Here is a 17,645-nt window from a genome sequence, read left to right as displayed (position 1 = left end):
GAAGTCTAGTTTATCGAAATTAATTGGGGAACGTCACAAGAGTCTTTAGCTATGTGTGTTCCTAATGTCTCAATCTATCATTGAATCCTAATATAAAAACAAATAGTCCCTAACAAGTTTAATAAGTAAGGGACATCAAGTTCAAATTAACAGCAAAGATTGGGAAAGAACAGACAGTAGGATGTGGAAAAGAAAAGAAAAAGAGAGAAAAAAAAGGGGGGGGGGGAAGGGAATGGAAGAGAAATCTCAGAGGGATAATGGATCCACCATAGGAACAGAAAGACAATAATAAGTATTTGGGCGTCTAAGGAGGTTTAAGAAACCACCTACTCCAGATCGTCCAATACTTGTCAATACGGTCAGTCGTGTTGTAAAAACCTCTCTCCATAGACGCTAGATAGTCTATGAGTTGAGTGGTCTGAGCTAAAGTTGGAGCTTCAGGTTTTTTCCATGACCTGGCTATGCACATCTTGGTTGCAATAAGAATTGCAGCTCCAAGGATTTGTTGGGGTTTTTGTAGTTCCCTAAGACCGATATGCAGAAGGGCTAAGGCTGGGGATTTAGGCTGTGTGATACCCAAGTCAGAAAGCAGTAAAAAAGTCTCTCTCCACAGGGGAGCGATTTTTGGGCAAGACCACCAGATATGTAGATCTGTGCCCTGTTGGCCACATTCCCTCCAGCATTGCGGAGAGGCTGTAGAATATATCTTAGACAACTTATAGGGGGTTAAATACCACTTTAAAAGGACCTTGAAATAGGTTTCAAGGAAAGTTATGCAGTGTATAGCTGATTTAGTGATCATTGTCGCGTTCTCCACTTCCACCGGTGTGATTTGAGCACCTATTTCACGTCCCCACGCCTTTATCTGCCAGGGTATGATTTCGGTGTAGTCACTAAGAAGTAGCAGATGATGATTTGTAAGTGGTTTTATAGGCTTAGTCCCTGCTTGCCATCATTTCTCCCAAGTAGTACTTTCTCTCAACTGTGTCTTAGGGAAACCCCAAGACTGACAATACTCTAGCAATCTATAACTTTCAAACATTAACCACCGCGGAGCATCTTTCACCTGTGCGACTATTTGTTTAGTTGTTGATAGCCTCTTCTGGGTATAGAGGTCCCCAACACAGATAAAATTCCATGAAAGCCAGTCCTGTCTATGTATATCTGGAATACCCATCATCAATCCCTGGAGACTATGAATAGGTGAGGGATGAGGTGCCAGTCCTTTGTGGTGTCTAAGTCTATGCCATGTCCGGCAATTGTCTAAAATTATTTTATTCGATAGCGCTACGTCAGGGAGCCTATGCTTAGGAATCCATATTAGGTCTTTTAGAAGGAATTTTCTAGGTATAACCTCAGTCTCAAGCAAAAACCATGCCGGTTTCTCTTTCTCATTGCTCCAGGCTGCAATGTGAGTTAACCTGGCTGCGTCATGGTATAAATATATATTGGGAAAAGCTATACCTCCTTTGTTTATCGGTAGTTGGAGAATGCGGCTCGCCACCCTCGGAATCTTTCCTCTCCAAACGTAGTTAATGAATATGGACTGAATCTGAGATAGATAGATTTTTGGTATCGTGTAGGGTATGCACCTGAATAGATACAAGATTTTTGGAAGGATAGCCATTTTAAGAGTAGAGATACGTCCCATCCAAGAGATTTCTCTATAAACCCACCTCTGTAGAAGGTTTTTGATTTCAGCAATCAATGGCTCAAAATTGTATTTAATAACCTTATTTATATCAGGGCCGAGAAGTACACCCAGATGTTTGATAAGGTCTGTGTGCCAAGTGAAAGAGAAGCGGGTCTTGAGTGTGGCGAGAAGCCCGGGATCAAAATTAATTGCTAGGGCTTCAGTTTTGAGAATGTTTACTTTGTAGAGACTGAGAACCCCATAGGATTCTAAGGTCCTAAAAACTTCTGGAATTGAAGAACTCGGGTTAGTTAACAGGATGGTCAGATCGTCGGCAAAGAGGGCGATTTTCTCTAATCGCTCACCTATCTTGACTCCCTCTATGCCTTGAGAATGTCTGATCTCTTGGGCTAGAGGTTCCATAACCATAGCAAAAATCAGAGGCGAAAGGGGGCAGCCTTGCCGGGTGCCATTAGTAATGGGAAAGGCTCTAGATCTGAAACCTACTCCTCTGACCGTTGCAAATGGTGCAGTATATAATGCCTGAACCATGCCAATGAATTGTGGAGGAAAGCCAAAAGATTTAAATACCTGCCAGATATAATCCCATCGGACCCTGCCTTTTCCGCATCTAAAGACAGGGCCACGATGGGAACCTCCAGGTGAGCTGACTCAGAGAACACCTGCAAAAGTTTACGAGTATTGTCTGGACCTTGCCTACCAGAGGTAAATCCAACTTGGTCTATTTGTATAATATCAGAGAGTAGATGAACAATCCTGTTGGCTAAGAGCTTAGAGTACATCTTAACATCTAAATTTATCAATGAGATAGGTCTATAATTGGCACAATAAAGGGAATCCTTTCCTGGTTTGGGGATCGCGATAATAGATGCTTCCAAGAACTCTCTTGAAAAGCTTCCTGCCTCGGCCACCTCATTAAAGAAGGGGCAGAGAAGGGATGATAGATGTTGTTTAAACATTTTATAAAAAGAGCCCGTAAAACCGTCGGGTCCTGGAGACTTATTCGGTTTAAGTTGGGTAATGACATTACAGATTTCTTTAGTGGAGAACGGGTGCAGGAGTGAGTTCCCTACATCTTCTGTAAGTGTAGGGAACTTAAGGGAGTCTAAAAACTCCTGCATCCTGTCGATAGAGGGGGTGTCTAGGTTTTCTGCTTCCGAGAGATTATAGAGTTGATAGTAATAGTCAGCGAAAGCATTTCCAATATCCTCAGGAGCTAAAATTCTAGAGCCATTAATCTCTAGAGCTTGAACCCTAGAGTGGGCAGTTCTTGCGTTAAGTTTTCGAGCTAAAAGCTCGTTTGCCTTATTACCTTTATGGTACAATACTTGCTTAAATTTTGCCGGATTGGCTTTGATTCTGTCATGCTCTTTTTGGAGGATTTGTCTTCTAAGGGCACTGATTTCATCAGAAATTGGGATAGTAGGATTATCCTTGTTGATTTTCTCCATGTCCCTCAGTTTCGTAGCCAGCTGGCCCAAAGGGCCTCCTCTGTTCTTCCGGACTCTAGCCGATTCAGAAATGCAGAACCCCCTTATATATGCCTTAAATGCCCCCCACAAGATTTGGAAGGAAGTTTGGCCCGGTATATTAAACTGTATGTAGTCATTAATTGCTTTTGTGAGTAAGTCCTTAAATCCTGGTTCTTCCCAAAGGAAATTTGGGAACCTCCAAGAATGTCCCCCCTTGTGAGCCCCTGATGGAAATATGTCAAAAGAAACCGCATCATGGTCTGACCATGTACAGATATGTATTCGTGAATTTGTAACCTCATTAAGAAGCCTAGAATCAACTAGAAAATAATCCAGTCTGGAATAGGATTTATGCGGGTTGGAGAAAAAAGTGAAATCTTTGTCCTCAGGGTGGCATGATCGCCAGACATCATATAATTCATGTCTAGCAGATAGAGATCTAAATTTGATTGCTGTAGAACTAGTATAAGGATTAATAGATTTACCCGTTACAAGTTTTTTATCTAATTTAGGGTCCCAAATGACATTAAAATCACCTCCAACTACGATATGACCTTGTCTCACCGCTTTTGCTAAATTAAGGACTTTTGCTAGAAAATGTAGTTGTTGATTTGGGGCATATAGATTAACTAAGGGGAAGAGGGTACCATTAAGTTTACACACACAAATAATGAATCTACCGCCAGGGTCCCTATCCAAGTATATTTGTTCAAACTGGAGGTCTTTATGTAGGAGTATTGCAACTCCTCTTGTCTTATCGGTATGGGAGGCTGTAATCAGGCCTGGGTATAGAGACTACTACTACTAAATTTACTTTTACATTTAAGCTTGAGAACCTCCGTGTATTGCTTGGGGAGGTATTAGCTGCTCTGAATGACTGTGACACAATTGCAGTGCCAGAGAAATTGTGTAGACTGGATAAATACTATGCAGTACAGAAATTATTAATAAGGAGTGGGATAGACCCGGTGTGCCGTTTTCCCCCCCTCCTATTTTTAGAAAAATGTTTCCAATAGACGCCACCACACAGGACTTATGGCAGACGGTTCCTAAGGTGGAGGGAGCAGTTTCTACTTTAGCAAAGCGTACCACTATCCCTGTCGAGGACAGTTGTGCTTTTTCAGATCCAATGGATAAAAAAGTGCGCCTGTCACTGCTGCTGCGGCGTTCTGGTTTGAGTCTCTGGAAGAGGCCTTTCAGACAGCTACTCCATTGACTGAAATACTTGACAAGCTTAGAACACTTAAGCTAGCTAATTCTTTTGTTTCTGATGCCATTGTTCATTTGACTAAACTAACGGCTAAGAATTCTGGATTTGCCATCCAGGCGCGTAGGGCGCTATGGCTTAAATCTTGGTCAGCTGACGTGACTTCAAAGTCTAAATTACTTAACATTCCCTTCAAGGGGCAGACCCTATTCGGGCCTGGTTTGAAGGAAATTATTGCTGACATTACTGGAGGTAAGGGTCATACCCTTCCTCAGGACAGGGCCAGATCAAGGGCCAAACTGTCTCATTTTCGTGCCTTTCGAAATTTCAAGGCAGGTGCAGCATCAACTTCCTCTGCTACAAAACAAGAGGGAACTTTTGTTCAATCCAAGCCGGGCTGGAAACCTAACCAGTCCTGGAACAAAGGCAAGCAGGCCAGAAAGCCTGCTGCTGCCTCTAAGACAGCATGAAGGAACGGCCCCCTATCCGGTAACGAATCTAGTAGGGGGCAGACTTTCTCTCTTCGCCCAGGCGTGGGCAAGAGATGTTCATTGGAGATCATATCTCAGGGATATCTTCTGGACTTCAAAGCTTCCCCTCCTCAAGGGAGATTTCACCTTTCGAGATTATCTGTAAACCAGATAAAGAAAAAGGCATTCTTATGCTGTGTGCAAGACCTCCTAGTTATGGGAGTGATCTGTCCAGTTCCACAGACGGAACAGGGACAGGGCTTTTATTCAAATCTGTTTGTTTGTGGTTCTCAAAAAAGAGGGAACCTTCAGACCCATTTTGGTTCTAAAGATCTTAAACAAATTCCTCAGAGTTCCATCGTTCAAAATGGAAACTATTTGGACCATCCTACCTATGATCCAGGAGGGTCAGTACATGACCACAGTGGATTTGAAGGATGCTTACCTTCAAATACCGATTCACAAAGATCATCATCGGTTCCTAAGGTTTACCTTTCTGGACAGGCATTACCAATTTGTGGCTCTTCCCTTCGGGTTATCTACAGCTCCAAGAATCTTTACAAAGGTTCTGGGATCGCTTCTGGCGGTCCTAAGACCACGAGGTATATCAGTGGCCCCTTATCTGGACGACATCCTGATACAGGCGTCAAGCTTTCAGATTGCCAAGTCACATACAGACATAGTTCTGGCATTTCTCAAGTCACATGGGTGGAAGGTGAACGAGGAAAAGAGTTCTCTATCCCCACTCACAAGAGTCTCCTTCCTAGGGACTCTGATAGATTCTGTAGAAATGAAGATTTACCTGACAGAATCCAGGTTATCAAAGCTTCTAAAATCTTGCTGTGTTCTTCATTCTATTCCGCACCCTTCGGTGGCTCAGTGTATGAAAGTAATCGGCTTGATGGTAGCGGCGATGGACATAGTGCCATTTGCGCGCCTACTCCTCAGACCGCTGCAACTATGCATGCTCAGTCAGTGGAATGGGGATTACACAGATTTGTCCCCTCTGCTAAATCTGGATCAAGAGATCAGAGATTCTCTTCTCTGGTGGCTTTCTCGGGTCCACCTGTCCAAAGGTATGACCTTTCGCAGGCCAGATTGGACAATTGTAACAACAGATGCCAGCCTTTTAGGTTGGGGTGCAGTCTGGAATCCCCTGAAGGCTCAGGGATCGTTGACTCAGGAGGAGAAACTCCTCCCAATAAATATTCTGGAGTTAAGAGCAATATTCAATACTCTTCTAGCTTGGCCTCAGTTAGCAACCCTGAGGTTCATCAGATTTCAGACGGACAACTTCACGACTGTGGCTTACATCAACCATCAAGGGGGAACCAGGAGTTCCCTAGCGATGTTAGAAGTCTCCAAGATAATTCGCTGGGCAGAGACTCACTCTTGCCACCTATCAGCAATCCATATATAACTGGGAGGCGGATTTTCTAAGTTGTCAGACTTTTCATCCGGGGGAGTGGGAACTCCATCCGGAGGTGTTTGCTCAATTGGTTCATCGTTGGGGCAAACCAGAACTGGATCTCATGGCGTCTCGCCAGAACGCCAAGCTTCCTTGTTACGGATCCAGGTCCAGGGCCCAGAAGCGGCACTGATAGATGCTCTAGCAGCGCCTTGGTTCTTCAACCTGGCTTATGTGTTTCCACCGTTTCCTCTGCTCCCTCGACTGATTACCAAAATCAAACAGGAGAGAGCATCGGTGATATTGATAGCGCCTGCGTGGCCACGCAGGACCTGGTATGCAGACCTAGTGGACATGTCATCCTTTCCACCATGGACCCCCTGCCTCTGAGACATGACCTTCTACTACAAGGTCCTTTCAATCATCCGAATCTAATTTCTCTGAGACTGACTGCATGGAGATTGAACGCTTGATTTTATCAAAGCGTGGCTTCTCCGAGTCAGTCATTGATACCCTTATACAGGCACGAAAGCCTGTCACCAGGAAAATCTATCATAAGATATGGCGTAAATATCTTTATTGGTGTGAATCCAAGAATTACTCATGGAGTAAGGTTAGGATTCCTAGGATATTGTCCTTTCTCCAAGAGGGTTTGGAAAAAGGATTATCAGCTAGTTCTTTAAAGGGACAGATTTCTGCTCTGTCTATTATTTTGCACAAGCGTCTGGCAGAAGTTCCAGACGTTCAAGCTTTTTGTCAGGCTTTGGTTAGAATTAAGCCTGTGTTTAAACCTGTTGCTCCCCCATGGAGCTTAAACTTGGTTCTTAAAGTTCTTCAAGGGGTTCCGTTTGAACCCCTTCATTCCATTGATATTAAACTTTTATCTTGGAAAGTTCTGTTTTTGATGGCTATTTCCTCGGCTCGGAGAGTCTCTTAGTTATCTGCCTTACAATGTGATTCTCCTTATCTGATTTTCCATTCAGATAAAGTAGTTCTGCGTACAAAACCTGGGTTTTTACCTAAGGTAGTTTCTAACAAGAATATCAATCAAGAGATTGTTGTTCCATCATTGTTTCCTAATCCTTCTTCAAAGAAGGAACGTCTTTTACATAATCTGGACGTGGTCCATGCTTTGAAGTTTTACTTACAAGCTACTAAAGATTTTCGCCAAACATCTACACTGTTTGTTGTTTACTCTGGACAGAGGAGAGGTCAAAAAGCTTCGGCAACCTCTCTTTCTTTTTGGCTTCGGAGCGTAATACGCTTAGCCTATGAGACTGCTGGACAGCAGTCCCCTGAAAGAATTACAGCTCATTCTACTAGAGCTGTGGCTTCCACCTGGGCCTTTAAGAATGAGGCTTCTGTTGAACAGATTTGCAAGGCGGCGACTTGGTCTTCGCTTCATACCTTTTCAAAATTTTACAAATTTGATACTTTTGCTTCTTCGGAGGCTATTTTTGGGAGACAGGTTCTACAGGAGAAAGGTTCTACAGGCAGTGGTTCCTTCCATTTAAGCCTGCCTTGTCCCTCCCTTCATCCGTGTACTTTAGCTTTGGTATTGGTATCCCACAAGTAATGGATGATCCGTGGACTGGATACACCTTACAAGAGAAAACATAATTTATGCTTACCTGATAAATTTATTTCTCTTGTGGTGTATCCAGTCTACGGCCCGCCCTGTCTTTTTAAGGCAGGTCTAAATTTTAATTTAAACTACAGTCACCACTGCACCCTATGGTTTCTCCTTTCTCGGCTTGTTTCGGTCGAATGACTGGATATGGCAGTTAGGGGAGGAGCTATATAGCAGCTCTGCTGTGGGTGATCCTCTTGCAACTTCCTGTTGGGAAGGAGAATATCCCACAAGTAATGGATGATCCGTGGACTGGATACACCACAAGAGAAATAAATTTATCAGGTAAGCATAAATTATGTTTTAATGTAACCTTATAACAAGGTCTCTACACAGCCTTGGTTGCACACTCTATTATTGCCTATTTTATATCTGTCCCAAATTGTCTTCAGCAGGTGAAAGAAAATGGGTAAACCTAGGTTCTAACATGGCGGTTCCCATTTCATTAAAGAGCTTCAATAAGAATTGAGAAAGGAGACTAAATAAATAATAGAAGTGTATTGCAATTAAAACCCCATAAAGTTTACACATAAATAAGCATTTTACATTATAACCTCAAACTGTTTAATGTCCATTTAATTACACCCTCCTTACAATAATGTTTCCTTTTTTCTCCAGATTCTCACCATTGCAGCCACTGAGCCTGTGAGTCTACAACACTCTATCCCCAGCAAGATTCCCATGGGTACATCTAATCAAGATCTTACAGGAATTCAGGGACATGTTCCCTTGGGATGCACATCCCAGAATAAACCATCATCAGAGCAGGGATCAGAATCCATAGGGGCTATGACTGATGCATCAGAGAAGGGAACTGCTGATGGATTGAAAGATCTGGACTTTCAGAAGATTTACAAGTATCTGTCAAAAATAGCAAGAGGGGAAGAGCTTCCAAAACTGTCTGAGTTGGGTGAGTGGAAGGCACTAGCAAAATCTGTTTTCAATTGGTATGGGGAATTAAAGGGGCATACTTAAGTAGGCTTAAGAGAAGCAATACTGTTCTGGGAGCTAACTGCCGATTGGTGGATGCTCATATATGCCTCTTGTCATTGGCTCACTAGAGGTGTTCAGGTAGTTCCCAGTAGTGCATTGCAGCGCTGAAGCTGACTTTTGCTGTACCTCCTTTGCAGGGGTTAATCACATGGTTAGTAATGTGTGCATTCTGCAGTTTTGTTCACTGACGAATGTGGAAGTTGAAGGCTGCTTTCGGTATTTTTCTCTTTTCAGAGCCGAATATTCTCTTGTGCAAGTGAAACACACTAAGATCTGGATTTGTACAGATCTTAGTGTGTTTCACTTGCACAAGAGGCTATTTGGCTCCGAAAAGAGTATATACTGTATATATATTTATAAAGAAATATATATTATATTAATCACTGAACTGCAAAAGATCTACATAACATTTATTTTAATATAGATTTCAGAATAGGTGCTCTGTATAAGAATCACAGACCCAGCACAGAATATTAATCTAGAACAGTTTAAAGATTTAGCACTCTTTAACTTAATGATTATCTTCTGGGTAACTGGAATTCCCCAATAATTAAAATGTAATTATTATTGCATTAAAACCTAGTTTAAATTACAACAGTTAAAAATGATGTTCTGGTGTGCAATGTGATACTACTGGGAGTATATATATGGCAATCACCAGCTAACTCATGAGACTACCTAGGTATGCTTTTCAACAAAGGATACTAAAAGAACAAAGCAAATTTAGATAATAGAAGTAAATTGGAAAGTTGTTCAAAACTGCATGTTCTGTCTGAATAATGACAGTTTAATTTTGACTTTTCTGTCTCTTTAATTTATGGAGGAATCGATTTAAATGTAATATCCCTTACGGATAGAAGGGAGCTAATCATGATCTGCATTTGTGGTTTGGCAAAAGAGCAAGATTCTTTTTATGTCTTTACTTATTTATGTATTTATTTCTTAGAGTCTGCAGTCCTCCTTCGCCTCTTAGACAGTCTTCCTGACGAGTTGCTGAATTTGGATATCAAGCCACTTGGTGAATACTTGCAACAGAGCTGCTCACGTCTGAACTCACAACCTGATGACCAGGAACCGGCAACATCAGATGAATCTAGGACTGAGACACAATGGAAGGACTTGGGATTCTGTCCCTTAAACCCTTTTCAGATTCCGCTACAGTTTCTGTATCGCAAGGAGCCAGAGTGATATCTGTCCTTCATCTAGATATCGTAGCCATCCCACATGTTGCTATAACCTTTGTTCCCCTCTTTTTCTTGTCTTGTGTTTATTTACTTTTTTACGCTAATAAAATACATTCGAAACTTGAAAGCCAAAAAGTATATAAGTACTGTATTAAAAAGAAGCAATTTTACAGGTCAAGGTATTTTGATATGGGCAAAAAAGTTTAACGTGTTTAACCTCATGATACTTTATAAAGTGTATCTGTTCTAGCTAAAAGAGTATGGAGAATCAGTGGAAATACAGTTTCTCCAAAGATTAAGTGAAACCTTTATAAACTTTAATTGTACCTATTTCACTCTTATGGCTTACTCTTCTATTTGTTTCCTCAACTTTATCTGTTGTCACGGATGTGACTTACTCATTTTGTAAAAAAAGTAGGTTTATTAAACACAGGGACATGTTTTGTAAAACAGCAAAAAGTGGAATATTTTTAATAGCGTTCCGTGTTTCTTTAATGTGTTACAGCATTTTATTATTGCTTGCATATAAATGTATACTGAACCGTGAAAGTTTTATTTTTACTTTTATACAGGTACAAATTCACAAATCCAGAATTCCAAACTTTTTAATTAAAAAAAAAAATATATATATATATATATATATATATATATATATATATATATATATATATTTAAATAGAATGATCAAAAAATACTATTTCTTTCCTATTACATGCAGAGAGTCCACAACGTCATTCCAATTACTGGTGGGATATTCAACTCCTGGCCAGCAGGAGGAGGCAAAGAGCACCCCAGCAAAGCTGTTAAGTGTAACTTCCCTTACCCATAATCCCCAGACATTCTCTTTGCCTCTGTTAATGGAGGTTGTGTGAAGTTGGTCTCTGAAGATATTTTGTCCTTTTATGGGTATTTTTCCCTGCAAGCAAGGATTTGGGGTCTAGCTGTGTCCACGTCAATCTCTTGAGTAAGAGTAGTGGTGGCTTTTAGCAGTTAGAAAGCTGTGAGATAGTCCTTACTTTACTTGTAACAAGTTTGCTACCCCTTTGTAGAAAGCCAGGGTTGGTGACTCTGCTCTTTCTCTTACTACAGGTCCATGACAGGGAGCGCAGTGCCTGTCACACCTATGTAGCTGTTTTCTGCCCTGCAGCCGGATCCACAGGTAAGTGACTCTTACTTTCTAGGTTAGAAAGGACAGCACTTCAGAGGTTAAACCTCTAGTGGATCTAATTATGGGACATAGTTACCCTATTGTCTTTGGGTTACAGTGTTGGGGCACTTTTTTATTGGGGGTCATAGATCCTAAGATATATTTATATTTGGCACTTTATAGTATGAGGACAGATGAGAGACTTAAGGGGTTAATTTCCCTATTTCTTGGCAGAGTGTATGGCTTATTGTTCCTTAATAAGGTATTGGAACATACATGGGAGACAAATTTTAAGTGTACTGGATTTACTAGTTAAATTCAGCAGAGGGAGCTAACAGCTTTTAAAACTTATGCAGCCATTTGTTATTTCACGCTCTCATGTGGGGCGCAGTTTTCTTTTTCCTTGCACTCAAGTGACCTCCGCACTTCTGGTTTTACGGAGCGGACTTTTGTGAGCTCCGCAAGTCGGGTTGAAGGTTGAGGAGAGGTGTCGGCTTAGTTATTTCGCCGTTTGGAGTAACTTCAGTGGCAAATCGTTAAGCTGACAGTTCACAACTTCTGCTTACTAATAGGATTTTCACTCTGGTCCGGTAGGAGCTTCAGATAATTTGTTTTCCAACCTTGTTCTTCACTATTTTTGACAATAAAAGACAGAAAAAAATATTTTTGAATTTTTTTATTTTGGTTCATTGTTCTGGTTATGTCATATATCTTACCCTTCTATTAGAACATCTGAGGTAATATCTGTCCCTTTAAGAATCATGTAGTGGAATACGGGAACACCTATTTAAGGAGGGACTCAAGCACTCTCCAGTTGCTTGATAATTGCAAATGTATGGTGTATGACTTATTGAAAAGATCGTTACCTTACTCCTAAGTAAACCTCTTTCTACTTTTATCTTTACGATTACATCAGGAACCTAAGGAGAGGTTGTAGGAATATTCCCACTGTCAAGCCTCATTTACTGAAAAGACTTATACTTTCTCTCTCACCTATTCATTCCAAGTGCCTTACAGACGGAACATACTATCTCTCTCACAGCCCGCTGACATCATCCGCCAAGCAGCGTGTGGAATCGGAAGTCGGAACACGCTCCACGCTAGAACACAGCTCACAGCGAGTACCTCTGAGCAAACACCTTACCCGGGTCTGAATACCGCAGCTTTAGTAGTCCAGATTGATCCCTCCACCGGATTGTGCTGTCACGCAAGTACTTCGTTTAAAACCTTTACAAGATAAACGTGTTGGTAACAGAGACATTTATATCTTAAGGAATGTATGCCTGTATGATCTGCTGATAATTCCTACACATCTGTTTTCATACGGATTAATCAAACTTTCTCTCGCATCTCTATTTTCATCTGATATAAATTCGGAGTCTTTCATCTAACCATAATCATTCATCTAATTATCACATCATTCATACTGCTTGCTTTGAACTATTTCTACATTAACCTACAAAGTGAAAGTTATATTTATACCGTTACTGAACTACAGCACTGAAGGAATGCTGACATTATATACTTATATCAACTTACTTTAGTGAGTCATATTTGTCCAAGTATATACTAACCTGAATACTTGTGACATTAAACTCATTCCAATCTTTATTATCTTTATATGTTATTCCCAAGAGGTATCAGTTTACATTTCTCATTGAAAACTGCATAAGTAGGAATAACTACACATATATAAATAATATTCCTTAGAGGAGTCTTAGGGATATTGCAGTATTATCAAGCCACTGAAAAATTTAAACATGGATCCTGCACAAATGACCAATGAAATTGGTACACTCAATCAAAAAGTTGAATTACTTGCACAAGGTTTAAATGAATTAAAGACTGAGAATAATACACTCAAACGTTTAATGAACGATTACTTCACTCAGAAACCCATTGATCACCCAGAACCACAAATTAATCCACCACACCCATTCTCAGGGGTTCGCTCAAAATACCGTGAATTTAAGAATTCATGTATGTTGCTATTTACTATGAAACCCAAAACGTATAGTACAGAGAGAATTAAGGTATGCACAACTATCGCATACCTAAGTGGGGAACACAGAGCTTGGGCCGATAGATTTTTCGAGTCTAGGGATCCTATACTGGATTCATAGAAAATTTCTTCGCTGCCATGTCTACTCTATACGAAGATACCAACAAACAAAGTACTGCTGAACAAAACCTGAGATCACTAAGACAAGGAAAACGTGCGGTAGAAGATTATATAGCCGAATTCCAACTCTGGGCTACAGACTCACAATGGAATGTAGTCAGCCTGAAAAATCAATTCAGGCTGGGGTTATCTGAACACCTCAAAGACGAACTTTCTCGTATAGAGCTACCTGAAACTCTAGAAGCTATGATAAAAGTTTGTATCTCAATGGATCGGCGCTACAGAGAACGAAAAATGGAAAGACAACACCCTGAAACCTATTCCAAGAAACATTATCCTATCCATTTCGACAAACCCAGTTCACCAGCGGTGCCTATGGAAATTGGAACCATAAAAGGTCCATTAACTCAGGAAGAAAAGACAAGACGCCGCTTATCAAACCTATGTATGTACTGCGCTAACAAGGACCATGGGGTGTCAGCATGCCATATTCTGCTTCGTCAAAAGAAGGGTAAGACTACTCACATCATAATCAATAATCTTACTGAAATAAATACTCATTTGACCATATCTATGTCTTTGCAGTGGGACCAACACCTCTATCAGAGCGAGGCTATGATTGACTCCGGTGCTTTCGGAATGTTCATAGATCAGAAAATTGTTAATGTAAATAAAATACTGTGTGTGTTGAAAGAAATACCAGTCTACGTTAAGGTTATTGATGGGTCTAATTATTTAAAGGGTCCCATTACACATCACACCATTCCACTACTCACTACAACAAAAACTGGTCACAAAGAATATATCACATATGACATTATTCCAGGTTCCATACATCCCATTATCCTGGGATATCCATGGCTACAAAAACATAACCCCACGATTGATTGGTCAACAAACAAATTAAAATTTGATTCTTCTTACTGTTCATCGACTTGTTTTCCCTATACCCAGATTAACTTAGCTATATCTGCTCTTCCGCAAGAATATGCTGAATTCTCAGACGTACTTGACTTAAAAGAAGCAGAAAACCTACCTCCACATCCACCATATGACTGCCCTATTGATACAAAACCTGGTGCAGTCATACCTTTTGGCAGAATATTCCCCTTATCCCAAAAAGAATTACAGTTTTTGAGGGAATATTTAGATGACAATTTGCGTAAGAGCTTTATTTAACCCAGCACATCTTCAGCAGCTGCAGGCATCTTTTTTGTCACTAATAAAGATGGTACACGACGACCCATTATTGACTATCGTGCTCTCAACTCCATAACCATTAAGAACAGATACCCCCTTCCTCTCATCCCCAAGCTTCTAGAAAGGTTAAGTGAAGCTACAATATTCACCAAATTAGACCTAAAAGGTGCTTATAACCTTGTGGGGATGAATGGAAAACAGCTATTAGGACCCGTTATGGGTTATTTCAGTTTAATGTCATGCCTTTCGGCCTCACCAATGCACCAGCCACATTCCAGTATTTTATTAACAATATCTTTAAAGATCTAATGGATGTGTGCGTGGTAATTTACTTAGACAACATACTGATCTACTCTAGAAATATAACTGACCATATTAAACACGTAAGGTGGGTGTTAGCTAAACTGCGTGAACATCAACTCTACGCCAAGATGGAGAAGTGTTGTTTCCATGTAAAGACTATCAAATTTCTTGGATACATAATTTCACCCACTGGAATAACAATGGACCCTGAAAAAGTATCTGCTATACTCAATTGGGCTAGACCCTCATCGGTAAAATCCTTACAACAATTCCTGGGGTTTGCCAATTTTTACAGACGGTTCATAAGAAACTTCTCTTCAATTGTCAAACCCTTAACTAGGTTAACAGGCAAAAAGAAATTCATATGGGACAAGGAATCTCAAGATGCTTTCCAATTTTTAAAAAGAAAATTCTCAACAGACCAAATTCTACAACTTCCTCATCCTGATTACCAATACACAGTAGAGGTTGATGCCTCTAACACAGGAATTGGGGCTGTTCTCTCCCAACAAAGTTTGACTAATCCTACTCTACATCCAGTTGCCTATTACTCCAGAACTCTTACAAGCGCAGAACAAAACTATTCCGTAGGAGATAAGGAATTGTTAGCCATTAAATGTGCCCTGGAACATTGGAGACATTTACTCGAAGGCACCTCAAAACCATTCTACATCTTCACCGATCATAAGAATCTTCAGTATCTCAGGAATAACAAAACACTCTCATCCAGACAGGTCCGTTGGGCTTTATTCCTCGACAGGTTTGAATTCCTTATAACCTACCGACCTGGTTCTAAGAACGTAAAAGCAGACGCTCTCTCCCGATCCCTCGAAACTGTCATTGAAGAACCCGAGAAAAAATATATCATTGCTCCTCAAAAAATCATTGCTTCTGCTACCACTTTACTCACGGAGATCTTAAATGCTTCAAAGATGGACACGGATATCCCTTCATACTGTGAACTAGATGAAAAAACAGGATTACTGACTCACAACAACAAGACCTACATACCCTCATCACTACGTCAAGAACTCATACGACACTACCACGACACACCACTCTCTGGTCACCCTGGCATTACAAAAACGAAGGAACTCCTCAAAAGAACGTTTTGGTGGCCACAACTTGATCGAGACGTAGTTGAATTCATTACAAAGTGTACTATATGCGCCCGAAACAAAAAAGACCACCATAAGCCATTTGGTCTTATGTGTCCATTACCCATACCTGAGGTTCCATGGTCCATGATAGCTATGGACTTCATTGTGGACCTACCACCCTCCAACCAATTCACCACCATTCTAGTGGTAATCGATCATCTCACCAAATTAGCACATTTTATACCGTTAAAATCACTACCAACTGCCATCACTACAGCTAAGATCTTTCTGTCTCATATAGTGAAATTACATGGACTGCCCACATCCATTGTGTCGGATCGTGGGACACAATTCACCTCCAAATTTTGGAAGGAATTATGTTGAATCCTTCGAATTTCATCAAGAGTCTCTACCGCATTCCACCCTCAATCCAATGGATTAACGGAACGCACCAACCAAACTTTAGAACAGTATCTCCGATGCTATATTTCCCATCTTCAGGATGATTGGGTCGAATGGTTACCCCTAGCTGAATTTGCATATAATAACTCGATAAACACCTCCACCAAAACATCACCATTTCATGCCACCTATGGATACCATCCTATATCACTTCCTGGACGAGATCTTGTTTCCATCAATCCTACTGTTTCAGATTACACCCAAAACATTAGGGCCTCTTTTACCCTATTTAAAAGACATCTCGAAGAAGCCAAAACCACTCAAAAGAAGTATTACGATACCAAGACATGTAAACCTCCAACTTTCAAAGTCGGAGACCGGGTTTTACTTTCCACGAAAAATCTAAGGCTTGCAGTGCCCTGTAAAAAACTTGCGAATCAATTCATCGGACCTTATACCATAATAAAGATCATCAATCCTAACGCTGTCACTCTCAAACTTCCTCCAACCCTAAAGATACATCCCTCATTCCATGTTTCAATACTGAAACCCTTCTTAGGAAACGACTACGGACAACTACCGGTTGACATCCCTTCTGTCGTAACCGAACCGTATGAATCAGAATACGAAATTGAAAGTATCCTTGACTCTCGTATACGTTGGAGAAGAGTTGAATATCTGGTACGCTGGAAAGGATATGGACCAGAAGAAGATTCTTGGGTACATCACTCCAATCTCCATGCTCCTCAACTACTTTCCGAGTTCCATGCTAAACATCCAACTAAACCTGGTGCTAGGGGTGGATGGGAGGGCATCCTGAAGGGGGGGATCTGTCATATATCTTACCCTTCTATTAGAACATCTGAGGTAATATCTGTCCCTTTAAGAATCATGTAGTGGAATACGGGAACACCTATTTAAGGAGGGACTCAAGCACTCTCCAGTTGCTTGATAATTGCAAATGTATGGTGTATGACTTATTGAAAAGATTGTTACCTTACTCCTAAGTAAACCTCTTTCTACTTTTATCTTTACGATTACATCAGGAACCTAAGGAGAGGTTGTAGGAATATTCCCACTGTCAAGCCTCATTTACTGAAAAGACTTATACTTATCTCTCTCACAGCCCGCTGACATCATCCGCCAAGCAGCGTGTGGAACCGGAAGTCGGAACACGCTCCACGCTAGAACACAGCTCACAGCGAGTACCTCTGAGCAAACACCTTACCCGGGTCTGAATACCGCAGCTTTAGTAGTCCAGATTGATCCCTCCACCGGATTGTGCTGTCACGCAAGTACTTCGTTTAAAACCTTTACAAGATAAACGTGTTGGTAACATCTGTTTTCATACGG

General features: G+C 40.9%; 1 protein-coding gene across 2 annotated transcripts in view; it reads left to right on the top strand.

Moving 5' to 3' along the window:
- Positions 1-10,477, top strand: part of SNAPC2 (small nuclear RNA activating complex polypeptide 2) — a 56,964-nt gene extending 46,487 nt beyond the window's left edge. For both annotated transcript variants that reach the window (XM_053718274.1, XM_053718275.1), the window contains 2 exons: positions 8,460-8,751; positions 9,781-10,477. In XM_053718274.1, coding sequence (XP_053574249.1) covers positions 8,460-8,751; positions 9,781-10,022 — 534 coding nt within the window. In that variant the 3' untranslated portion in view covers positions 10,023-10,477. The remainder of the gene's footprint in view (positions 1-8,459; positions 8,752-9,780) is intronic.
- The last annotated feature ends 7,168 nt before the right edge of the window (positions 10,478-17,645 follow it).

Source organism: Bombina bombina, chromosome 6, assembly GCF_027579735.1.
Source record: "Bombina bombina isolate aBomBom1 chromosome 6, aBomBom1.pri, whole genome shotgun sequence".
Taxonomy (NCBI): Eukaryota; Metazoa; Chordata; class Amphibia; order Anura; family Bombinatoridae; genus Bombina; species Bombina bombina.
The sequence above is the reverse complement of the archived record's forward strand: the minus strand, read 5'-3'. Positions and strand labels throughout refer to the sequence as shown.